The 22847-nt window shown below is 38.4% G+C and overlaps 1 protein-coding gene across 1 annotated transcript in view; it reads left to right on the forward strand.

The window, feature by feature from the left end:
* The window catches only part of LOC124153249 (serine/arginine repetitive matrix protein 1-like), a 202764-nt gene that overhangs the window by 177204 nt on the left and 2713 nt on the right, over positions 1 to 22847 (forward strand). Inside the window, exons 2-5 of the mRNA XM_046526349.1 lie at positions 14008 to 14208; positions 18953 to 19091; positions 20390 to 20567; positions 22268 to 22330. Coding sequence (XP_046382305.1) covers positions 14008 to 14208; positions 18953 to 19091; positions 20390 to 20567; positions 22268 to 22330 — 581 coding nt within the window. The remainder of the gene's footprint in view (positions 1 to 14007; positions 14209 to 18952; positions 19092 to 20389; positions 20568 to 22267; positions 22331 to 22847) is intronic.

Raw genomic sequence — 22847 nt, forward strand, 5'->3', positions numbered from 1 at the left:
GAAAGAGTAACATAGGAATGATTATCAAGGAAAGATATTAAGTATGTGAAAAAGAATAAATACGCAAACAGGAAAAGATTATCCGACAGGAGAGCAAAGAGGAGAGCTGCGTGAAACTGCTTTTCGAATGGTTTCAAATGATCATTCGGAAGATCCCCTGAGGATGATCAGCAATTCGCTGATCGAAACGTCGGGAAACATGGACGACATCAGCCGGTGGAAAACCCGAGAAACTTTTCTGTAACTGATGCGCCGGGAAAACCTAAGATCATACTTCTACCCTACTGTCTTCCAATGAATCACTGAAACCACACCATTTGTTTATGATTACCCTGTGAACGATGAAATATCTTTGCATGCTGCGGCCATGATACATTTAACCACTTCTGACCGCGACACTTAATTTTTATTTGTTTTCCTCATTTCAATAAGGCCGGAACCCACACGAAACCCCAGTCCCTTATATGAAACCTTCTGGTTTATGAGGCTATTTTTTTTTAGTAGCTGCGTACCACGGGCGGTTGGCACTGGGACTCAATTCAAAAGGAATCGTTGATCTACTCTTTTTCATCTCATTTGCATCTTAAGAAACTGATATCAAATGTTCACCCATTAGCTCTATTACTAGCATCTCTCATATTTCTCCTCATTCTCGAACATAACCACCTTTGTCCTTCTAGCCTCGAGTCCTCCGCCTGGAATTTTAAATCACTTAACTAAGTGCCCAACCGATAGTTTACTGATAATGACTTGGCTGGTTTTCTAATATTTAATAAATTTTATTTACATTTTTGCTGGCCTTGGTGGCGGCGTGGTAAAATCCTTGCCTGCCGTAACGAAGGTCGAAGGCTCAAGACATACCTCGATAAATTGCCCCTATTGAACGCATGGTTGTTTGTAAAAGTGTAGCTGTTCACTAATTGGTAAGCTTCGAAGTAAAGCTCATTTAGAACTGTTTTTTAGTGGTAAGGGGTTAATTAAATGTTTCTGTTGACCCTTGCTGTTGTATTCTCATCCCATGACTCAAACCAAATATCCTGCAAAAGCCCTCCCTTCGTGTTATTCTATAATATTTATCTCTTCTGATATTTTCTCTATACGGTAGAAAAATCTACGTTACCTAATATGTACACCAGATGCAAAACTGAATTCAGAACCTCATCTTTCCAAATCACTTCATATTGAGTAGCAGGTCCATTTAATGAAATACTGATGATTTTTAAAAAAATGAGAAAAATTGAAAAATACTTATTAAAAAATCGCCAAATTCATTAGTAATAACTGATGAGGAATAAGTTAAAATATACCTAACTTTAATTCGTGTCTAGAGGATCTATGAGTTTCTGTAAAAGATTTTATGGCACTGTGCTCGATAAGGTTTTAAGTACTACATACTTATAATGAACTGAATATATACTTCCTCCGATAAATAATATCAAACAAAGACAACTTAGACAACATCATGAAAATTTGGGGAAAATCTATCAGCGTGAAATGTTTAGGCGTTCGCTGGCATCTATTTGGTGTGACTCGGAGAGAAAAGGACAGAAGAGAAGGTAGCCTAGTTTGACTAGAAGTTCCATTTGTTGGCGGTCGAGGGTAATGGAGGTTGAGCGAGTGAATTCATTGTAGTTGTGGCGCTGTTGAGAGGAAAAGAGAGTTTGGCGTGGAGTCTAGAGGGGTAATTTGAGAGCTTTGTGGGTAAGAGACTGGCTGGAGAAAAAAAAATACTGTGAAATTGGAACGCGAAAGACAAGTGTGGTGTTGCCGCGGTGGATAAGAGGAGTGACCTGCGGAAAACCTCAGAGAGTTGTCGAGGCCGCACGGATTCGGAGCGATTTTTAAGTTTTTTGACAGCTCAGAAAAACTCCTAAATTGGGGGGATTAAAACATACAGCAGAAATGAAAAACTTGTCTAGATTTTTTGAGTAATTCAAATTATAGTTCATTCGCAAGTCTCCCTTATATTTACGAAGAAAACATATTTTTTCCAGTGAACACAAAGAAAACTAAATTATTATCATGGAAAATTCAATGGGATTATTATGCAGCAGAAGGCTGGAAGTCAATGCTAGCAACAAGTTACGCAAACAAAAACAAATAAAGGGGATCGAATCCTGCTATTTGGGAAGCAGAATAATTAGCGATGGAAGAAGCACGAAATAAATTATCAGTATAGTAGCTCAGTCAAAGTGAGCATTTGACAAAAAGAAAAATCTACTTGCAGCAGAAAATTCAGACGAATTATTAAGGAAAAAAATCATCAAAAGTTAAACCTGGAGTACGCTTCTCTTTGGATGTGAGACTTGGACCACGGCAGCTGTGGAGAAATCAAGGGTGAAGGCTTTTGAAATGTGGTGATACAGAAGAATGATCGGCATCAAACGTATCGACAGGGTAAGGAGGAAGTTCTGGGAAGGGTAGGAGAGAAGAGAAGCCTCACGGATACCTCGCATGAAAACCTCACGAATTAGACGGAGCAATCTTATCGGCCGTATCTTGAAGTATAAAGGCATGATGAAGGCATTCGTCGAAGGTAAACAGGATGACAAGGACGAAAAAAGAAATAAATTCGAATTAAATATATGTATCAGGCGAAGAAAGATTTGAAAGAGAAAAAATACGTGGGTGTGGAAATATTTTCTGATAGGAGATAGAGTGGAAAGCTGCGTCAAACCAATCTTAGGATTTTTGATCAGTGATGATCTTTTTTTTTCGATTATCAGAGAAAATTATTGTTCATCTAAATAAGTTTCTTGAAATTGGCTGCGTATAAATATAGGCATTCATTTGGCAATGAATTTTACTGGATTCCCACCTTATTTTAATGAGAATGAAACCAGTGCATAATAAAATTCGCGTTAAATGAACATGCCTATAGTTATCGGTCGTGCTAAGATAGCACAAAATGGCGCAATGTTGTTACATTTAGCCCATGGTTTGTACTTTGAATCCCCTATTTTGGAAAATTATATTATTTCCATTTATATTTGGTTCACAAATCTCAAAGATGAAGCCAGATAACGAAGAATAGATAGTATAAATAACTCCCAAATATTTTGCGGCATTCTATAGATGAGACTGAGTGAAATCGCCGAATAGCCCTCTTAAAGGCCATTTTGTTACGATTGAAACATAGTAATACCTGCCCTTAAAAAAATCTGTGATATGTGTGATTCTTAATTGCTCGAGATATAGGAATTTTTCCGCAGAGATAGGAGAAAAGTATGTTTTTTCATGAGGTGTGAGAGGGGGGAAATATATTTTTACCTCAATTTTATTGCTTCGAAAGACAATGTATCAATACACTTACCTCTAGATAGGATAAAGGCCGTTTTACACGGGGCACGTACCTGCACAATCTGACGTGTGTGCGAAGGCACAGTCAAAATTGAGTCGTGTAAAGCGGTGAACTGCAAGAAGACACGCGAGAATGCGTTGACGTGAGATGGCAAAATAGCCCCTGCTCTAATTTCGTTCATGCATTCGCGGAATTCCACGCCATTTTAGAAATTAATGCAGTTCTAACCTGCGTAATTCCGTGCCCCGTGGAAAACGGCCATGCTAATTGATCAGAGGAGAATCTTGATAGACATATAATTCGTGGTTTCACGCTGCGTAAAGCTTATATTAAAAATTTTACACATTTCTCTGACACATTTTTGTGCTACCAAGTCATATGTCTTTCTAGTCATGGTTCTAGTCTAATCATGTTAATTTTTCCTATTTCCTTAAAGTAGCCTTTTTTGGAAGTGTAAAAGTGAACATTAGCTCCAAAAAATTAGGATGGCCATCTAATTACCAATGTTTTAACCCACTCTTCTCATACTTCTTTTATCGACAAGGTTCCCAATACCTGTTGTTCACATCATTGTGGAATTCATTTCTTCAGCGTTCGCCTTAGGGTATCATTAGCTAGACTTATGAATTTTAGTCTATGATATCCGTACTACTTCAACGATATGCGTCGCAGGAGAATGGGAAAATAATCAACCTGAGGCCAGGCACGTTTTTCAGCAACTGGTTGTGCTTCACTGCAAAGAGAGGTACTGCGAAAGTGGAGAGAAGGCCTTTTGTCACGAGTCGACTCGTCTAATTAGAGAGCCCTCTCGTCCATGACTAGGACCACTTCTCTAGTCTAATCCGTCCTTTGTCCTGAATACAGGTGGCTAGACTAAGGCGTACAGTACACGTGGTGTCTAATTCTACCAGCAAAAGTGAAGATTCTCGATCATTGACAAAATATTCTTACGCCAATACCATTTTTTAAATAATATTTCCCCGATTTATGAACTGAATTTCCATATTTAAAAACAGTTTTAAAAATTTCAACGGATATCATTAGTTGTAGTTTGTTTGCAGAAATTTCATCAAAAGCTCTGCATTGTTCGATTAAATGATTCACCATTAAAAAGTAGAAAACAAAAATACAATGAAAAAGATTTTTAAAAACACTCCCTCTCCAAAAACAGTGTAAAATGCACTGAGGAGTCAAAAATATAAACTTTTTTAAGTTTAGATATTGATAATGTGTGTTCTCAGCTCAGGCTCTTCTACACTCATTTCTAATATGACTAATCAACACTCACACTTCATTCTCCGAGTAATTAAAATCTTATTTTTTTACTTTTTTATTTTGATTTATCCTTTTTTAGGTAAGACCGTGTTTTTTATATCTTTTATTTCATTTTTTTATTATTTTATAATTGTCCTAAAAACTTTGAAGCTAATTTTTCGTTAAGTTTATTATTTAAATTTTTTGCTAATTTCTTCTCAGTAAACCGACCTTACGGAAGTGAGGGAGGGACATTGAAGTTCTATTTGCGCGCTCCCTTACGCCACCGCAATGAATGAATGCGTCGCCCTATACTCCATGAGTTCCCACCAGATGTCTCGCGATTCCAATAGGGTAATTTATGACGCGGAAACAAACACACGAGGGTACTTCATCTAGACTAGATAAGTTTCGCTCTCCTTGAGGCCTACGACTCCATTGTCCTAAGGACACCTGTGACGGAGCAGCCCTTTCCTTTATGAATGCCTCTATCTTCCTGCGTCTCCCCATCATCTTCGAACTCCACTTTGTCTTCGTATAACACGAGAAAAAAATAGCCTTGGCCGAGAAAAGAACCATAGGCATTTGTCACCCGGGGCCATAACTCAAACAGGCAGGAGTAACTATTTATCGCCAAATAAGAACTTTAAGAGCCACGGGTACCCAACAATGGTGTAACTATGGGGGGAAATGAGGGGATAAATCCCCCCCTCCAAAGCCTCACTTCAAATAAATTATCACATTTGACACATAATAACTGCATCTGCTTAAAGTTAAATTATAAGTAGAAAAATTATATGAAATGTATTTCCAGGCATTTTTTTTTTTAATTTCCCATACCTCCCGTTGCCTGGGGGGGACCCCTCCCGTGCCCCTTCATCCCCCCCAAAGCATGATCCTAGTTACGCCACTGGTACCCAATGACGAGGCATGCTCACTCCAAATCATTTATCCCATTCTCCCCGTTAAAATTGTTTGCAACGGCTAAATAAAACCTGCGTAAGATCATAGAGTAAGTATATTCTTACTCTATGGTAAGATTCACTGACTTAAGTAGAGATGAGCATTTATCCAAGTTCTATATTGAATTGAATTGGGTACATCTCCATTGACGAAAGAATTGCTTGCTGGATCATTTTTTAGCTCCATATTGCGAAACTAGACTCTAGCACTCTCCTACAATTAATCCCATACCACCCTGACTTCTTTGATCTTCCTCTTTTCCTTCTGTCTTTCTGTATCTATTTGAGAACAGCTTTGTAAATTCTTTCTTCACCCATCCATTTGGACGTATCCAAATCATTGCAATCTTCTATCTTCGATAATCTCCACCTCTTCCTTCTTTCCATCCATGGTTTTCTAATTCTGTCCGCCGGATTCTGAACGCTGCGGTGTTCCGCACCATGACACCACTGAAGATATATAGTCTGGTTAGGGAAAACTACTGGAAAATGAAATGTACTAATTTTTAAATAAGTCTCACCATTCAAACTATCTTAATACATCCGGGACGCGAAAGTTAGCTCGAAGTGGCGAAATCATCGATGTGTTCCGTTCGTTCCCAAAATCTCATGCCAATATAAGTGAATTCATTCATTGCGCATAAACTTCCATTCATGCTGGTCCAATTGAATCTTCTCTGGAGATGATCCTATTAGGAAATTGGCTGTTTAAACTAGTGCCGAATCTCCGCACCGAACCACCATTCACGGAGATAATCCTGGGCTTTTATGCCTTTGGAAACGCGAATGAATTACACCACTTTTTATCATTATTTAATTCGTATCGAAACTCGGTGATTAGACTGCGATGATAGCAAAGCGCTACCCCTACAGTCACTTCAGGCATCCCGAAACATCGGTGAAATTTCCCCTCAAAATAAAAAAGGAGAAAGTTGGCGCAGAGTTTGGAGCAAGCGGACCCGGGTTTTTATAGACCGTTATTATGTTTTCTCGCCTCGAGGTGTTTATGTCATCGTCCCACAAAGTGCGTTCCGCTTGCTCGGCATTCTCCGGCCCACACTGACCCGGAAGTCGGGAGGGTCGGACGCTGTTTTCGGATGTCCGCCTTCTTCTTTTTTTTTGAACTCCGAAACAAACTTTAAACAAATGCGTGTAAGCGAGCGCATTGCCTCTCTCTTCCGTTTGGCGCCCAGGGCTCTGCACCTGACGCTTTCCTTCTAACTCGTCCATACGCTTTAGTGGGCTCACTAAGGCCTCAGCGGAAATGCACTATTATACAAATACAATGTGTCCCAAAAACAATGACCCGATTTTAAATAAGATTATTTATTAGTAAGAAGGGCTTAAAATCAACATATTGCATACTAAATTACTCACAAAAGACAAAAGTTTATAAAAACCCATCATAAATGTTCAATATGTCCTCCATTGGCTGCGCGGACGGCATCTTGCCGATAGCTGAATTCATCCCAAACTGAGCGTAAGGTGTCTTCTGTCACTGAAGCTACAGCAGCTGATATTCCTGTTTTTAGTTCATCAATGTCACGAGGTAAGGGTGGAACGTAAACACGCTGTTTAACATTTCCAAAAAGGAAAAAATCGCATTGTGTTATGTCAGAGGACCTAGAAGGCCAAGAGTGTAAAGCCTGGTCTCGCGGTCCTGTACGTCATCTTCAGCGAGACTGGCTGCACCTTATTGTTAGACCAATGGTCTAAGGGTTGCACCTCAGAGTACTTACTCTGAGGGTTGCACGCTCCACATCAGCGCTCGTAGTGACATTCACAAAACTGTTTTCAACATCCCCTCCCCGCTGAGTACTCGTTTCATCCATACCTTCTGTCTTCTCCATATCTCATATAGAAGCTGCCTTTCCTTGTGCAGCACTTCGTCGTTCCTCCTCCTCTCCGTCCACTTCACCTTCTCTATTCTTCGCCACATCCACATCTCGAATGTCTTGAGCCTTTTCTCGTCCTCCTCCCTAAGTGTCCACTTTTCTGCACTGTGTAGCGCTACACTCCAGATCAGACTCTTCACTAACCTTTTCTTTAAATATTTGAAAGCGTAAAAGATTGAAATTTAGCTGCGGCTTTTCCTTTTTCACACACATTTTTTCTTAACTTGCTTCGTCTATTTGGCTGTTCCATGGATGGATTCCTGCTATTTATTTTTAACCTACCTCCCATTGTCGGTCGGGCTGAAACTTCGAATACTTTCTCGCTTCGTTGACATTGCCATATTCAATAATCAGGTGCTTGAAATTGTGCTCTATGGTGCTCATATTAATCAACTAAATTTCGATGCAGAAAAAAGATTGAACTTTTCTCCCTATATGACATTACCTACAACTTTTCGCAGGAATTCCTAACAGGTCTGCTTTAATCGATTGACTGATTCACCACTAAAAAGGAGTAAATAACTAAAATTTTAAAAAGATTTAAAGAGTACATTTTTTTAATCAAGTTTAAAATGCGCTACAAAGTAAAAAATTAACTTTTGATCACTTGGAGAACCCACGCTTTACACTCATTGTGACGATGAACACTTTTTAGTGCATTTTTTACCGTTTCTTGAAAAACGTGTCTTTCTTCCTTTACCTATTGTATTTTTATCATCCTGGTATGAAAGTAGATAGTCTTAGAAAAGCTGAAAATCAGCTATAACCTCGAAATTCTTAGAAACTGGTGCAATCAACATGCAAATTTGGTATAAGACTCTTCTTACCATAAATCAAGAGTGACTTGAGCCCAACTGAAGTTTTTGGGCATTTTATAGGGGTAAAAAACTACTGCTTGTCGAAAAAAAATCAAAAATACAGCTTTGATCATTTAATTAGTAAAAACCTGTTTGTTCCATGTTACATACGACCCATTATATAACCAAGTTCACATGTAATGAGCTATCCATCAGGTTTGGACGATAACTCTTTTAATTTTACTTAAATTGGCTGTTATCATTACTCTTTTGGATTGTATTTCCCATAAAACATAGCACTCATTACACCAGTGAAATTATTCATCTATCCGTTATTTAAAGTCGAATATGAACATAAATTCGAATATTCGCCGATACAACGTTTCCCTTCCATTAGCCATATCACCCTTGGCATTCCACTCATGTCGTTTTTCGAAAAATGATCCTCTATGTTGTTTTATAAGCTATACTTTTGTTCCTTAAAATTTATGATTGTCTATTGCGACGTTTGAAGCCGAGCCCAAAAAAATTAGACGATTCCTTGGCGATTCAATTCTTTTCCAGCAATCTATAGTCCCGTCCGTGAATTTCACTCTTTTCTGAGAATCTCCGATGTTAACGCGTAGTGGCACTGATTACAAAATTATTGCTAGGGATGCAAAAATTTGAGATATTGGAACAGTCCAGCGAAAATAAACAACGTTAAAGCTGAACTGAAGGCAATAATGTATGCATCCAAAATTTTTATTATTATTGATCATCTTCCATACTAGACTGAGAAAATATTTTTCAGAATATGAATGAAAATATAGCATGAGGTTTAATCAGCTAATGCAAGTTGCTGTGTGTGAGAGGGAGGAGAAATACCACGCTTACAGATGTTTGGATGATATTATCTTTGCCTTTAATTTACACAGGAACTACTTTCAGATTCTATAGAGCTGTATCATGATTAATTACATCGGTAATACATAAATAAATTGTTAACATTATCAATTCAGATACAAACTCGCCTCCCATTAGTTTACAATTTTTGGTGCTTCCCAGGCAATCGTCGAAGCAAAAGATAAATTGAAATTGTAAATAATTGAATGCAAATGTAAATGTATGGCGCAAATTTGTCTTCATGAATTCTCTAAGGTACCTCTGTTCGTTACCAGCGCCAGTAACATAAAAATAAGTAAAGTGATACTTTCGGTAATAATATTATTTATGATCACTACATATACAATGAGCGGATTTACGCTCTTTTACGGTTCAGTATTTCCATAAATTATTTCTAATAAATCGCGGAGGTAATATTTGATTATCCTCTTACAAAATACCTGCTGCCTAACAAAAAAATTGCTCTGATTGTTCTTATTCCTTAATAATTTTGCAAGAGGCCAAGGTTTACGAGTTATTCCCGAAAAACTCGAAAACGTCAGATTTAGGGAGAAGGGGTCCGACTCCCCGCTTACCTCCTCCCCTAAGGATCTAGTGGGACTCATAGGACTCGGTCCCACCACTATGCCATAACTTGCAACTACACGATTCCTTTCCTTCATTCGGCCACATTCGACAGTTTTTCACGCGATCAAACTTAAAAATAGCGCTAAGGTTGACACGTGAAGCTTGAAAAATATAACAGTTGAATTATCCTGATTCTATTCACCGTAGTTTTGGTTTTCAATGTCTATTAATTTACGAGTGTTAAATTCCTTTAAATAAAAATTCGAGAGTAACAAAGCTGCAGTTGATTAGTGAAGATAGATCATCCTCAAAAGTTCTCATTTAATGTATGTAACAAATTATTTTTATTTTAAAAACTTTAGATAATTTTAAAATTTCTTTGCGCAATAAATAAGAATTTAGCTACTTCAAACGTGTGGTGTAGGTGCAAAATCAGCTGACAATTTCATTTTTCGTAACCGCTTGAAATTCCTTAGCCAAAACTTATTTACCACTGCGCAAATTTTTCGAAAACTCAATATATTTCCTCATTTCGGCCACTTTCGACATTTTTTGACGAGATCAAACAGGCGCTAAACGTTAAGTTGTTACAAAAATGAGCTAGGGGTCGCCCGAAAATGTGAATGCTGCGGAAATCTCCCAAAAAGGCTTAAATTAATGACTCAATTTGGTCGACGAAAGTTTGAAATGATAATTATCACGATGACAAGAAACTGCTGCCGTAAAAGTAGAACGAAGAGTTAATGCCCGCCAGCTATTCCATCTGAATGAATCGAAGAGAAAGAACCCAGACGTCTCGTTACGAGGGCGCGATGATAAAAGTGGCGCGACCATTTTACATGTCTACGAAAATTAAAACAAAAAAAGACTGTCTGAGAATTCTTCCAGTGTCTGCGCTATAACCTTAGTGCGATGCGGGCAAGCTGCTCTTAAACGACTACTTTGCGATATCTCCCGCCCGGGAGCGATATAAGTACGCCTTCTTTCCCATCTTCAAAGTGGCGCCTTTTACGTCCGGCAAAACAATGGTCTGGTCCCGAGGAAGTAAGATAAAAGGCGATAAGCCAAATCAAGCCGTCGAGAAGTCAAAAGAGGTCGAATAAAATGGAATTGAAACGGCTGCGGGTAGATGGGGTAAGTATAGTAAAGGGGCTTTAGTCTTCCTCACAGAGCAGCCGGTCTTCGCGCACCTGGAAAAGCCATCGGAATCGGCGCACGGAAACGACCGGAGCATCGTAAACGTCTGTCGGTGAATGGAAACGGGCGAGCAAGGATTTCTTAAGAGATTAGACGACTTCGAAAAAAAGATAAAATAATAAAAATAGAAGAGCTTTAGGGATCGTATGGAGAGGCGCAAACTGAGCTGTGGGAAGCGCTCAACAAAGCTCCATATCGAAGCGCTTTTCGAGAAAAATGTGAGGGAGAAATCGGTTGAATTTAAAAACAGAAGGCGTCAGAGCGTCTCATATCCCTCTTGCCCGAATCCTTCGTTCCGATATTTATTCATGCCCGTTATCCTTAGGAGGGCTCGGAGCTCAATCCTGCATTTTTTAAGCTCTGCGTCGACGAATGAAATTCGTGCATCAATTCTTACAGTTCTCAATTCTTATCTCAATCCTAGGAAATACTGGTGTGTGGAGGGTGGAAAAGTGTGGAGGGATACTGTATTTTGCTGGAGTAAGCCTCCCAGATGAATTTCATTCCTGATTTTATTATCCAAGCAAGGAGAGGAGGAATATTTTTTTAAATATAGCTAACTCAATGCTTAGTGAGCGCTCGAGAAACGAATCCTAACCTAAATTCGACTTAGTTTTTTTGTGGTTTAGGATTTTCGGACCAGTGCCAAGATGTGAACGTTTATTTCGCCGATACCTCCACTTGTAGGAGTTATATCATTTCAGCCCTCGTTAATTTTCATTTCTTTATGTTCTTTCTCTATGGTGATATTAGGCTCAGTTTTAACAGAAACCTCAAGAATTGCTTTACGAATTATGACAATTTTTTCCGTGACTCAATCCAATTTTGAGTTATAACGAGCTAATACAAAAGAACTTATTTTTACCGTGATAAATATATGGACGTACCCATTAAATTTTAGATGTCATTTTTCGTGTGGGAAAACTATAAATTAATATTTTGGCTATTTTATTCGAGCGTATCGTTATCTTTTCGATAATTAAATTTGTGGTGATAAAATCTGTCGCTTTTACAATTTAAACATACCATTCCTCGCGATTGCAAATACTATATTGAGTATTAATGGTCCGCCGGACTGGGGACATTTTTGAAAACCGACTAAAGGGCGCCCATAGCGGCAAAAAATCAAGTTCCAAATAAAAAATAGCAAAGGAGGCGTCCATGAACAGGAAGGAGCTTATGATGAGATCACTATGTAAGAGTTTAAGAAAGAAGAGTCTTATCTGGAGTGTAGCTCTGAACGGTGCGGAAACGTGGATACTAAGGAAGGAGCACGAGAGAAGACTGGAGGCGTTCGAAATTTTGACGAGGAGAAGAATGGAGAAAGTGAAGTGGACGTAGAGGAGAAGGAATAACAAAGTGCTGGATATGGTGGGAGAGGAGAGGATACTCCTGGACGAGATAGGGAGGAGACAGAGGGTAGATACGGATGGAACGAGTACTTAGCGCGGGAGGCATGTTTAAAACAGTGTTACAGGATAGAATATTCGGTAAATGAGGGAGAGGAGGGAAGGGAATAGGATTTTTATGAATAATGAAAGGGAGTAGGTCATATTGTGAATTGAAGAGGGAAGTCCATGAGGGGAAGGGAGACTGGCAAAATACTTCGTAAAAACTCCAAGGACATTTACCTTAATCGGTACAATACTTTCAGAAAAACGTCACCATGTAAAGGCTATATGAGAGCGGAATAGAGAGCTGCTTCAAACCTATCTTATAAACAGGCCCGGAACTACGGCGGGAACGAGGGGGCACGTGCCCCGGGCAGCAGATTACAGGGGGTGGCAAAATTTAATTTATTAAAAATAATAATTTAATTTTTCTCGTTAAATTATTAAAGTATAAATTTTTAAGCAACAGTGTTAATAAAACTTATTATTAGAAAACATGCGGTGTGTAATTTTATTTAAACAGCAAACTGATCTTTGCACCCCTGAAAAAACTCCTACGCCCTGCTTAGGATTGTTAACTTACGATGATGTTGATTTTAATAATAATTATAATACGGGACGGATTTCGGGCCTCCTCCAAGTGGTCTCCACGGTTTTGAGTGCAGTGCCTACAGGCCTCATTCGGCATGGACACAAATGGTGGTTGCTCCATCCGCCTCGCATCTTATTCCCTCCCGCCATCTTCTTCCAAGGAAGCACTTCCCCAAAACATCCTCCACTTTTATTTTCCGCCCCTCCCCTTTCTTCCATTACACGCTTCCGCGCCGTAAACACGCGACGACCGGGAAGTCGTCTTGGAGCAAACAACCGGGAGTTCGATCCTTCATCTCTCCCCTTCCCAGCATCCATTGCGCCCTCTTCTTCCACCCACATCGCCTTCTTCGTTTTTTTTACGTGTACACTTCCGCAGTCTTCCTTCCAAAACCCACTTAACCCCTCCCCTCCCTCCCCCCTTTCGTCCTCCGGAATTACAAACCTCTTGCAAGAGCGCAGGGAGCAGGATAACCAACTTAACCGCTTTTCTTTTGGCAACACCGAATAAAAATGTGCTCTTGAAATAAGAGGGGAATGTTGTTACGCCAGGTATAGAAGGCGATATCGCCGTACTTTTCAAATGATGCTCCTCGTGTTGGTGAATTTCTGTCTCAATTTAGACTTGTTGAGAGCTCTCATGTGTTAATATTTTATTAACTCTATTTTCCTATTGTTCTTCAATTTTAAATACACAGCATTTCCACACAGTATCATATGAAGTCGATAATTCTTATTTATGGATTCTATTCTACCCGACGGCAAAATTTGGTGTTGAAGGGGGACAGTAATACTGCCGGGGGTCTAGAGGATAAGGAACTACCCCCAGTGAGACGGGGGTAGTTCCTTAGTCCGTTACCGTGGGGGGTAGTCCCAAAGGGGGGTATTCCATAGCCTCCGAGTCTTCCTGAATTTTTTTAATTAGTCTCTGAAAACGGCGTTTTAAGTGCTATCTTAGACTAAAATTATTAAAACTTTTGATGTTTTTGTTTTCGTTATACTTGAATGTATAAAATTCGTACTTTTTTAAGTGAAATTACCATTAACTCCGCCCAATATTCTGCCTTCCTTAACAGGAAACTGAGTTTGAGTCGCTATCAGCCTATTGTTTGTTCCTATGTTTTTTTCATACCTAACAATTAAAACTGACGTTTCGCTCGTCCTCAGATGAGTTGGATCCGGAGGAGCTGGACATGCTGCAGCCGGCGCGGTGTCGTCCGGAGAGGCTGGAGGCGATCAGGAGAGCGACGCGCTTCTCCAGGAAAGAGATCCAGTTCGTGTACCGCGCCTTCAAGCAGGAGTGCCCCACCGGAATGGTCAACGAGGACACCTTCAAAGCCATCTACGCCAAATTCTTCCCCCAAGGAGGTAAACCAATAGGTCCACGTACTTATGTAAATACCACCGAGAAAATAAAGCATAAGAATAAAAAGAAATTTTCATAATTATTCGAAAATTTACTCTTAACCACTCATATGGGCATTTCAATTCCCTAGGTAAAACCCGCGGTGAGTATTTAATCTAGAAATAGGGCACTTTTTCGACTAAATTAAATTGAGTTTTGAAAGCCGTGAAGGTGATTTCCTGTCATATCTTCAAATTAGCTATATTTTCAAATTATAGCGTCGTATGTTATGTAAGAAAGTATACTTGTAATTGGATTTTTAGAATCTATTTACATTTTTCCTCGCCTTCCGCAGCTTTCGTGGCTTTAGACTCCCTATTGAACGACTGCATTATCATCCCTCCCCTGAACGGCTGGCTAGTCATATTATACCCCCTCGCTTATCCCCTTTACGCTGAGCACCACGCCAGCCGGAGGCAAACAGAGCACTGTGAAGGAGGGTGAGTATTCATTCGTCCGCTAGCAAAAATGGCTCAAGTTAAGTGGGGCAACTCATAGGGATACCTCCTTATATGTTATCCTCGCCGCGGGTATATATGCCTCACTTAAATTCTTATATTGCCACTGCTGCATGGATTTATTGCAATAGTCTGTTATTGTCAAAATTCAAGTATATGGCTGATAATTTCGTTAAAATAATATAATATTGCCGCATTTGTTCTCAAACACATTTGCTTCATTCCCTCCCAGCAGGTGTAGCCCCTCTGCGTCTTAGGAATACATTGCGACAGTGTACAGCAGTAGAAGGTGATTTTGATGTGGACATATGGAGTAAAGACCAAGCGATCAATGGCGGAAAATAGGAATGCGGATGGAAAAATGAAGGAGTTAAAAAAAAAGTTTAAACATTGAAGAGAAATTTAAAGTGATCAATTGCTGAAAAATTTGGAGCGTCAAAGCGATATTAAGCGTGAGTTTAAGCTTCCGACGTCGACTGTCCGCACTAATTCTGAGTAAAGACGAAATTAAAATGTCATCGACATCTGCCACACCAACTTCAGACAAGCGGTCACCACGTGAGCGGAGTTCATTGCTAGAAAAAAAACGGAAAGACTTCTAATTACCTGGATTTATCATGAACGGTCAAATAATATTCCTCTATCAAGGCAATCTGTGTAAAAGCTGTGGCTTAATTTATATATACAAAAAGAAGATTGGGGGTGGTTATTGCTCCGAGACTTTTAGTGGAAGGTCCGATTGGTTCCAGAATTTCAAACGGCCAGCTGGTATTTTAGTGCCGCGGTTTCGGGTGATTCTGCAAATGCTGATATCACAGTCGCCACAATATAATCTGATGACCTCCCGAGCTGTGATTGAGAGTGGCTCCTTTTCCCCTCATCTAGTTTTCTTATGTTGACGAGACGGGATTGTTTGGGAATAGAATGCCATCTCGATCATTTAGTTTCAGGGAAGAAAACCTGGGTCAGGTTTCAAGGGATTTAAAGACCTTTTCACGTTGCTGCTTGGTGGTAATACCTCGGAGGACTTTAAATTAAAGCCAGTTATGACATTATCACAATTATTATTATTATTAACAATTATTATATTACAATCACTCACAAATTCCGCGAACAATGAAAGGGTACCATTCAAAGTAGAATTTCTCTACCAGAGGATGAACAGCGAAAGGGCTTCGGTGACAGAAGAATTATTTTTAAACCGGTTTGAAAATTCGTCCACTGCCGGCAATGCATTACAAACCCCTGAAACAGTACGCATTTTTCCTAGATGTTAGCCCACCCACACGGAAGGAGGGAATTTCAAAAACACCTACGCACTATGTTACGAGAAAAAAAGTTTTTGAATGAAGTGCCTACTGTCTTTAAGGATACTTTAATCTATAAATAATTACTTAAATAAGGTTTTCCTAGGCTATTAATAGGAATATATACAGTTTATTGGAAATTCGATACCTAACACCTATGCTATCACGAATGCATCCCTATTTTCCCAATGTTAAAATGGTCTCAAAAACGCAAATTCGATTTGCGCAAAGACCTCAAGGAATGCATCCCTTGCAATAAGCGAGGCATGGGTGTAGTTTATTAATCTATTTGTGGCAAAAAAATAACTGATGTAAAATTAGCTGAATCGTAGCAATATGATAAAAATGAAACGTACGTACGTCAATGCACTACTTGATGACATATTAGCAAATTCATGTGCTATTTAAAATCACGTATGCTAATTGAAAATATCGCTGAAAGCTAAGGTGGAGCATGAAAAACATTCGCTTAGACCTATAACGGTTGAATTATCCTGATTCTTTGCACCCTAATTTTCCTTTTTAAAATCGATGTAAGTTATCTGAGAGTGTGAAACTTTTTTAAACAAAAACATGTAAAAAGTAGGCTGCCATTGTTCAGTGATGATGCAACCTCCTCTATACAGCAAACGTGATATTTTTCAAAAATTATATTTTTTTATAATTAAGTATCTAGTTCTGAAACTTCCTTGCAAAAGAAAGGAGAATTAATTGACTTTAAACGTATGGTGAAAGAAAAAAATCTACTATTTCATTTGTGTCGTCAATTCGGTAACCTGTTGGAATTTCTTAACCAAAATTTAGCCGGACGAGCATAAAAATTTTCTAAATGAAAAAATTCTTCAATTAATTTTTCCAAATCTGGCCCAATAGTTAGTTTCATTGACGGTTTCTCCTTCATTTTAATTGCTATTCCTGAATTGTTTAATGAAGCTTCATTAACACTTTCAGCCCGCAGGTAAAAATTTTAACTTCGCCCAGATCCAAAATTTTTTTAGTAGCGTAGTCGGCCGTCATCTATTGATGACACTCGGATCTGGGTGGAGTCCGGCGTGTCATCTATAGATGACGCTCGGTCTCAAAGTGTTAAATAATTTTGACTTTCAAAAAAAAATGTACCTTATTTTAAAACATAGCTTTACTTCTCCTTTCAAAAATCTTTTGAAACAATTTAAAACAATGAAGAATTGATTCATAAACACTAATAAAAATACTAAAACAATCAAGATGCCATAGTTTGAAAACTAATCAAATAATTTTTCAATTATTTATTAGCTCCATTTTATGCCTAAAATCATTATAGAATTTAGATACTAAGTATTTGCCAGTGGCATTCAGCCAAAGGGATTGGTGGTCCATCCTTAACTTCTGGATTAATATATATTCCACTAATATTTTGGCCATAAAGAGTTAAATTTGAAATGTACGCATAATTTGGGTACTTTTAACATGTTGCTTATAATTTTTTAATTTAGCTATGTGGCATCGACGGAATATTTTTTCATTGGATTTGTGAAGGCACTGCAGACGAGACTTAGTTATTAGGGCGGATCGGAAAAATCGATTTTTTTTTCAAATCCACCTGGCCCAGTGAAAAAAAGTTGTGGGGCCGACCAAAAATAAGGCCTAAAAGTTTTGAGACCTCTAGGTGAACCCCTGACCCTCGCTCAAATGCAATTTAGGGGGGGAGGGTCACAAATATAAAAATATAATAATTTATGATCATTCCCTATAGATTTTGCAGAGTTACTCCCCTCTTAATGAAAATTTTTGTGCATTTTGACGTATCTGCCACCATTTAGCCACAAAATGCCTAATTTGAGTCCGCGAAGAAAATATTCCAACGCCCATGCAGCATCGCGGATACAAGAACGGCAGGCCGATCCCGTCCCCTCCCCGCTCGCTTCACCCCTGCCATGCCTCGAATACAGCAAAAATCATCCCACGTGTGCTGCTAGGAGGGCGTTCATCTTTAATAATAGACCATAGGCTCCTTTCCTCCGTGTTTGGATCTAAAAATTGGTAACTCTCTCTCTCTCTCTCACTTCTCTAAAAGTTGGTAACATCGATTTGTTTAACACCGACAAGGCGCCAAATAAGAGACAAGTCGTCTCACTACGCACTCTTTTTTACCATCTACCATCTTCCGATTTATACTATCAAAGATGAACGCCCTCCTAGCAGCACACGCGAGGATTTATCCGATCTGCCCTATTGGTTATATCTTGTATACAACTTATTTGAGCTACCTCCTCAAGTGTCACTTGAGTGTCTCTATTTACCAGTCCATGATTTTAAAATAAAGCATAAATGTGGAAGGCAACAACCCCTTATTTTATATAGAGCATGCATTACAGTGGCATATGGTATTTCACATAAACTCTATCACTACGCTGCATGCATAAATATTTCTTGAAAATGATGCAAGGTAACATAGGTGGATTTAAGGGAGGGTCAGAGGTGCATATGCCCCCCCCAGAACCTTAAAAAATACACAAGAGTTTTCATACGGTTGTCATATAATTTTGTGCATGTGTATCACAAAGCCTCATTCATTTAATATCATATTGATTAATTAATTTGATATTCAAAGAAAGAGAATATTTCATACAGTGATTGTTGTATGCTATTTTTAATCTCAAAAATGAAAAGACCATTTGCCTGTCGGACCCTTGTGCCCCACATATATTTTGGTCATAAAGATTCCACTCCACCCCATAATACATATATGTAGTGTTTTGCGAAATAAAATCTTCGAGCCGCCCTTGCTTGGTAAAATATTATTGAATGAGCAGTTTGTTCTGCTCTTCTTATGAATAAAATAAGGGGATTTTATAAAGATGGTCACCACTTAATAAAACCAGGAGTTTCTCACACTTCATGAAGGATTGCAACTGACATCTGTTATTTTCCTGCACAATGGTATTTTTCTTCTTTTGCAGACTCCAGCCAATATGCTCATTATGTGTTCAACACCTTGGATAGAAATAAGTCTGGCACCATCACATTCAGCGACATTATGCTTAGCTTATCCATCCTGCTGAAGGGCTCTCTGCAGGAGAGAATCCGGTGGGCCTTCAGGTGAGGACTCTTAATGATGCACGTGGATTAAAATAGAAATTTACTCCTTTTTTCTTTGAGTATTGGCAACGGAGAATTTTTATTCATCTCTTCCAGTGATGATATTAGTAGACATCCATAGTTCAGGGTACATACTGATTTCCCAGCAGTTCAATTAAATTTAACAAGTTGGGCAGTTTCCGTCCCTAAAATGTACATTGTCTATTTCCTTTCTGAAACCTTATGTACCCAAAAGATATGTTCACCAGATAAATTCCTCATACATACTTAGGAATTTATTTGGTGAACTTCTTTTATTTTATGGTGGTGGGAGTGGGTCTTATCATTTATTTGGTGGTGGGAGGGGGTGAATCAAGGGTTTGAATCCCCCAAAAATTGTCTGGGAGTATTATTTTAAGTCAACTCCCCAAAATAATGTTCTGGAAATAGTCAGACAGGGTTTGCCAGACTCTACCCTTGATGTGAGTGACAAATAATAAAAGTTATCTCAGGCATCAAGAACAGAGTCAAAAGTATAAAAGATTCCACCAAGTGACCCAAATGATTTCCCAACCCTGTTTGAAGACCCTCTAAATGACACAAAGAAAATATTGGAAATTTCCACCTTGTTCATTCAATATCTTCAACCACTGTCTGTAAAAAAAAAGCAAGATACCCGAGTTTGAGGAGCTCTAGCATCTAAACAAAGCAGTCAATTTCAATGCAACGTATAGCATGTGAAAGAGAATTTATTTCTATGCTGTATCATTTACTTTAAAAAATCTTCGGCTCAATAGTATTTCCTGTACTTAATTTTTTCTCAAAAAGTAATTTCAATCATTATCAAATAGTGAAGGTAGTACTGCGAGCTCCAATTATATATTATTTTATTAGGACATGGGAAAGGTACAGAAAATTTACCGAGATATTTCATTGGTGCCATCTTTTACAAATATTTTTATTGTATTCCTTCTCATATGATTTGTTCTATCATTCAAGAATGAATCTTTTTATAATTTCAATACACACTTTGTAGAAATGTTTTATATCTAGTCTGTACTTCTAATTCCTATAATGTATGACAAATATGGAAACAAAGATATTTCAGTGGAATTATAAACATCCAATCATGCTTCACAAATATTTAGTGCCTACATCTATTGCACTTTTTTTCCAGGGAAAATCAGAAGTTTATTTCTAGTCTCATTGCACTTTGAAGGTTTCTCAAACAAACTCACAAAACAGGCTACATAGTATGTATTTTAAAAATACTGAATTTATCGATGATTTTTTTATGAACTTCTGTCAATTATTTTCAGTCTGTATGATGTGAATGATGATGGCTATGTCACGCGGGAGGAGCTATCTGAGGTGATAACAGCAATATATGATCTCATCGGTGACCACCAATGTCATCACCACAGAGGAAGCAATGCCCTCGAAGGAGAAGCCTCTGTACCTGAAACCCCTAATGATCATGTGGATAGAATGTTCAAGGTAGTTTACTAATGCATTTTGTGGAATAGTAATGTGTTTTTGTTTCACCATAAATACTGTAATTTTATTTATGAAATACACTTTTTTTAACCACTTTGTCGATACAAAAATGTGGGGGTTGAGCTTCTACAGCCTCGGAAATTATAGAAAAGAAATTCTCAATTGGCCGTATAATTCTCCCTGCTTATCCACCTTGCAAGTCAAAAATGTTACTGTGTTGGTGTGCGGGAAGGGGGAGAAATCCCCCGCAGGAACCAAACACCAGCCTCTCAACCGGGAAGCCCAAAACACACACTCACACATTCACTCACAACAAACATACACAACAAGATCCTTTGTGGGGGCTGTATAATTGAAGCCAATGATCCTTGAAGCCATCTACAGGTGAGTGAATGTATGAGTGACTGCTTATTGAGTGCATGTGTTTCCACAAATCACTGGCTATCTTTAACAGGCCCATCCTGTGAAGATTCCCATTTTTTTTTTGTGGAGTGAGAATCCTTAGTGGAGGTCCCTACAGCCCCCACAAAAGATCTTGTTTTGTATGTTTGTTGTGAGTATGCGTGTTTTGGGCTTTCCGGTTGAGAGGCTGGTGTTTGGTCCCTGCGGGGAATTTCTCCCCCTTCCCGCACACCAACGCAGAAACATTTCTGACTTGCAAGGTGGACGAGCAGGGAGAATTATACGGCCAATTGATAATTTCTTTTCTATAATTTGTCAATAGAGTTACAAATGCAAGTGCCCTTCCCATGCAAAGATCTATGTATCAAGTAACCCCATGCATTTTGTTCATGAAAACAAACATGTTTTCAAATTTCGTTTCACTGCTGCTCATATTTTACACAGTAGATACAGTCCACTCTGGATTATGTAATTACATATCCAAATGGTGACACTCAGAAAGTGACTCCCAATAGTAACAGACACAGAATATAGACCCATGTAGAAATTTCTATGAAAATCTGAGATCCTACTTTTATTTTATTTTTAATTTTTACTTATTAATTTGAAGTAGAATGACCCATGTGAGTAAGACTATAGGCTGAATTCCAATCCGTGTATGCCACCTTATTATAATATCATGTAGTAATCCAAGTACATTTTTGGGGCATACTACAGAACTGGAAAGTGTACCTACCTAAGTACGTACAACTGTTGCTCTTGTAAACTGATAAGGCAGTCAATGAACTATTAACCATAACATATAACTCAGCCTTGCATTTTGCTTAAGTATTTGCATAAAATTTACAGATTAAAATAGTGAATTTGTGCATAAATGACTGTCTCATTAGATTTAAGCATTGCTTAGATAATAATTGCATCAAGAGAAAGGTTCGAGGTATTAATTTATGTAGTAGGTACTGGGGTGGGAGATGAAATGTATCAAGGAAGAGCAAGAATTTTGATGAACTTCTTATGTATCACCAATATTTTATTATACAGAAGTTCCAAAAGAGAATACCTATCTCCTTTTACCAATGATTCTCCTGTGATTCCTTTTACCAATGCTATCCTCTTACCGGTATCCTTTCTGCATGGTTAGCTTCCTTCCAGTGTACTGCCCAAATAACTAAATTATTCTACCAGCTCAAGTTTGTGAGCATCAATTTTTAGAATATCAGTAAATATGTGCGTTTGCATATCTTCTATCATTGTGATTTAATTTTTTCACAAATTATCTTCATCAATTCTTCTTACAGAAATTGGACCTTAACCACGATGGTGTGATAACAGTTGATGAGTTCATTGACTACTGCTCAACGGTGAGCCCCTTCTTATCTAATTAGAATTTTTTGTTTAAAGACCTAAGTCGTTGTTACTTTACTATTGACAAGTCTGGAATTTCATTTATTGAACTTTGATTGTTTACTTTCCCAATATGAGCTACATATTTATAAATACACCAAAGGATGAAGTTAGCCATGAAAAAATATTTGACTTAACCCTCCCCACATGTGCCACAGTGTGGACTTCTGACGTCAGCATCTTGTTCGGTAAAACCCATCCCGAAGTTCACTCTTAGAAAATGGCTTGGTGGTGTAACTGGCAAACACATCTGACCGGCAATCGAGAGTTCAAGGTTTGCATCCCGGCTAAGTCAAATATTTTTTACTGGCGAACTTCATCCTTTGGTGTATTTAACTTTGCACCCGTGCATGTGACTGCGTACAAAGTCACTTGTTCCTGCATTTCTTTAGATATTTATATTAAATTATCCTTTAGTGCCTATTTGATTAGACAAATGTGTATGATTAATAGATGACCAAAATATTCCTGAGA

This window comes from Ischnura elegans, chromosome 2, assembly GCF_921293095.1.
Source record: "Ischnura elegans chromosome 2, ioIscEleg1.1, whole genome shotgun sequence".
In the NCBI taxonomy this organism is placed as follows: domain Eukaryota; kingdom Metazoa; phylum Arthropoda; class Insecta; order Odonata; family Coenagrionidae; genus Ischnura; species Ischnura elegans.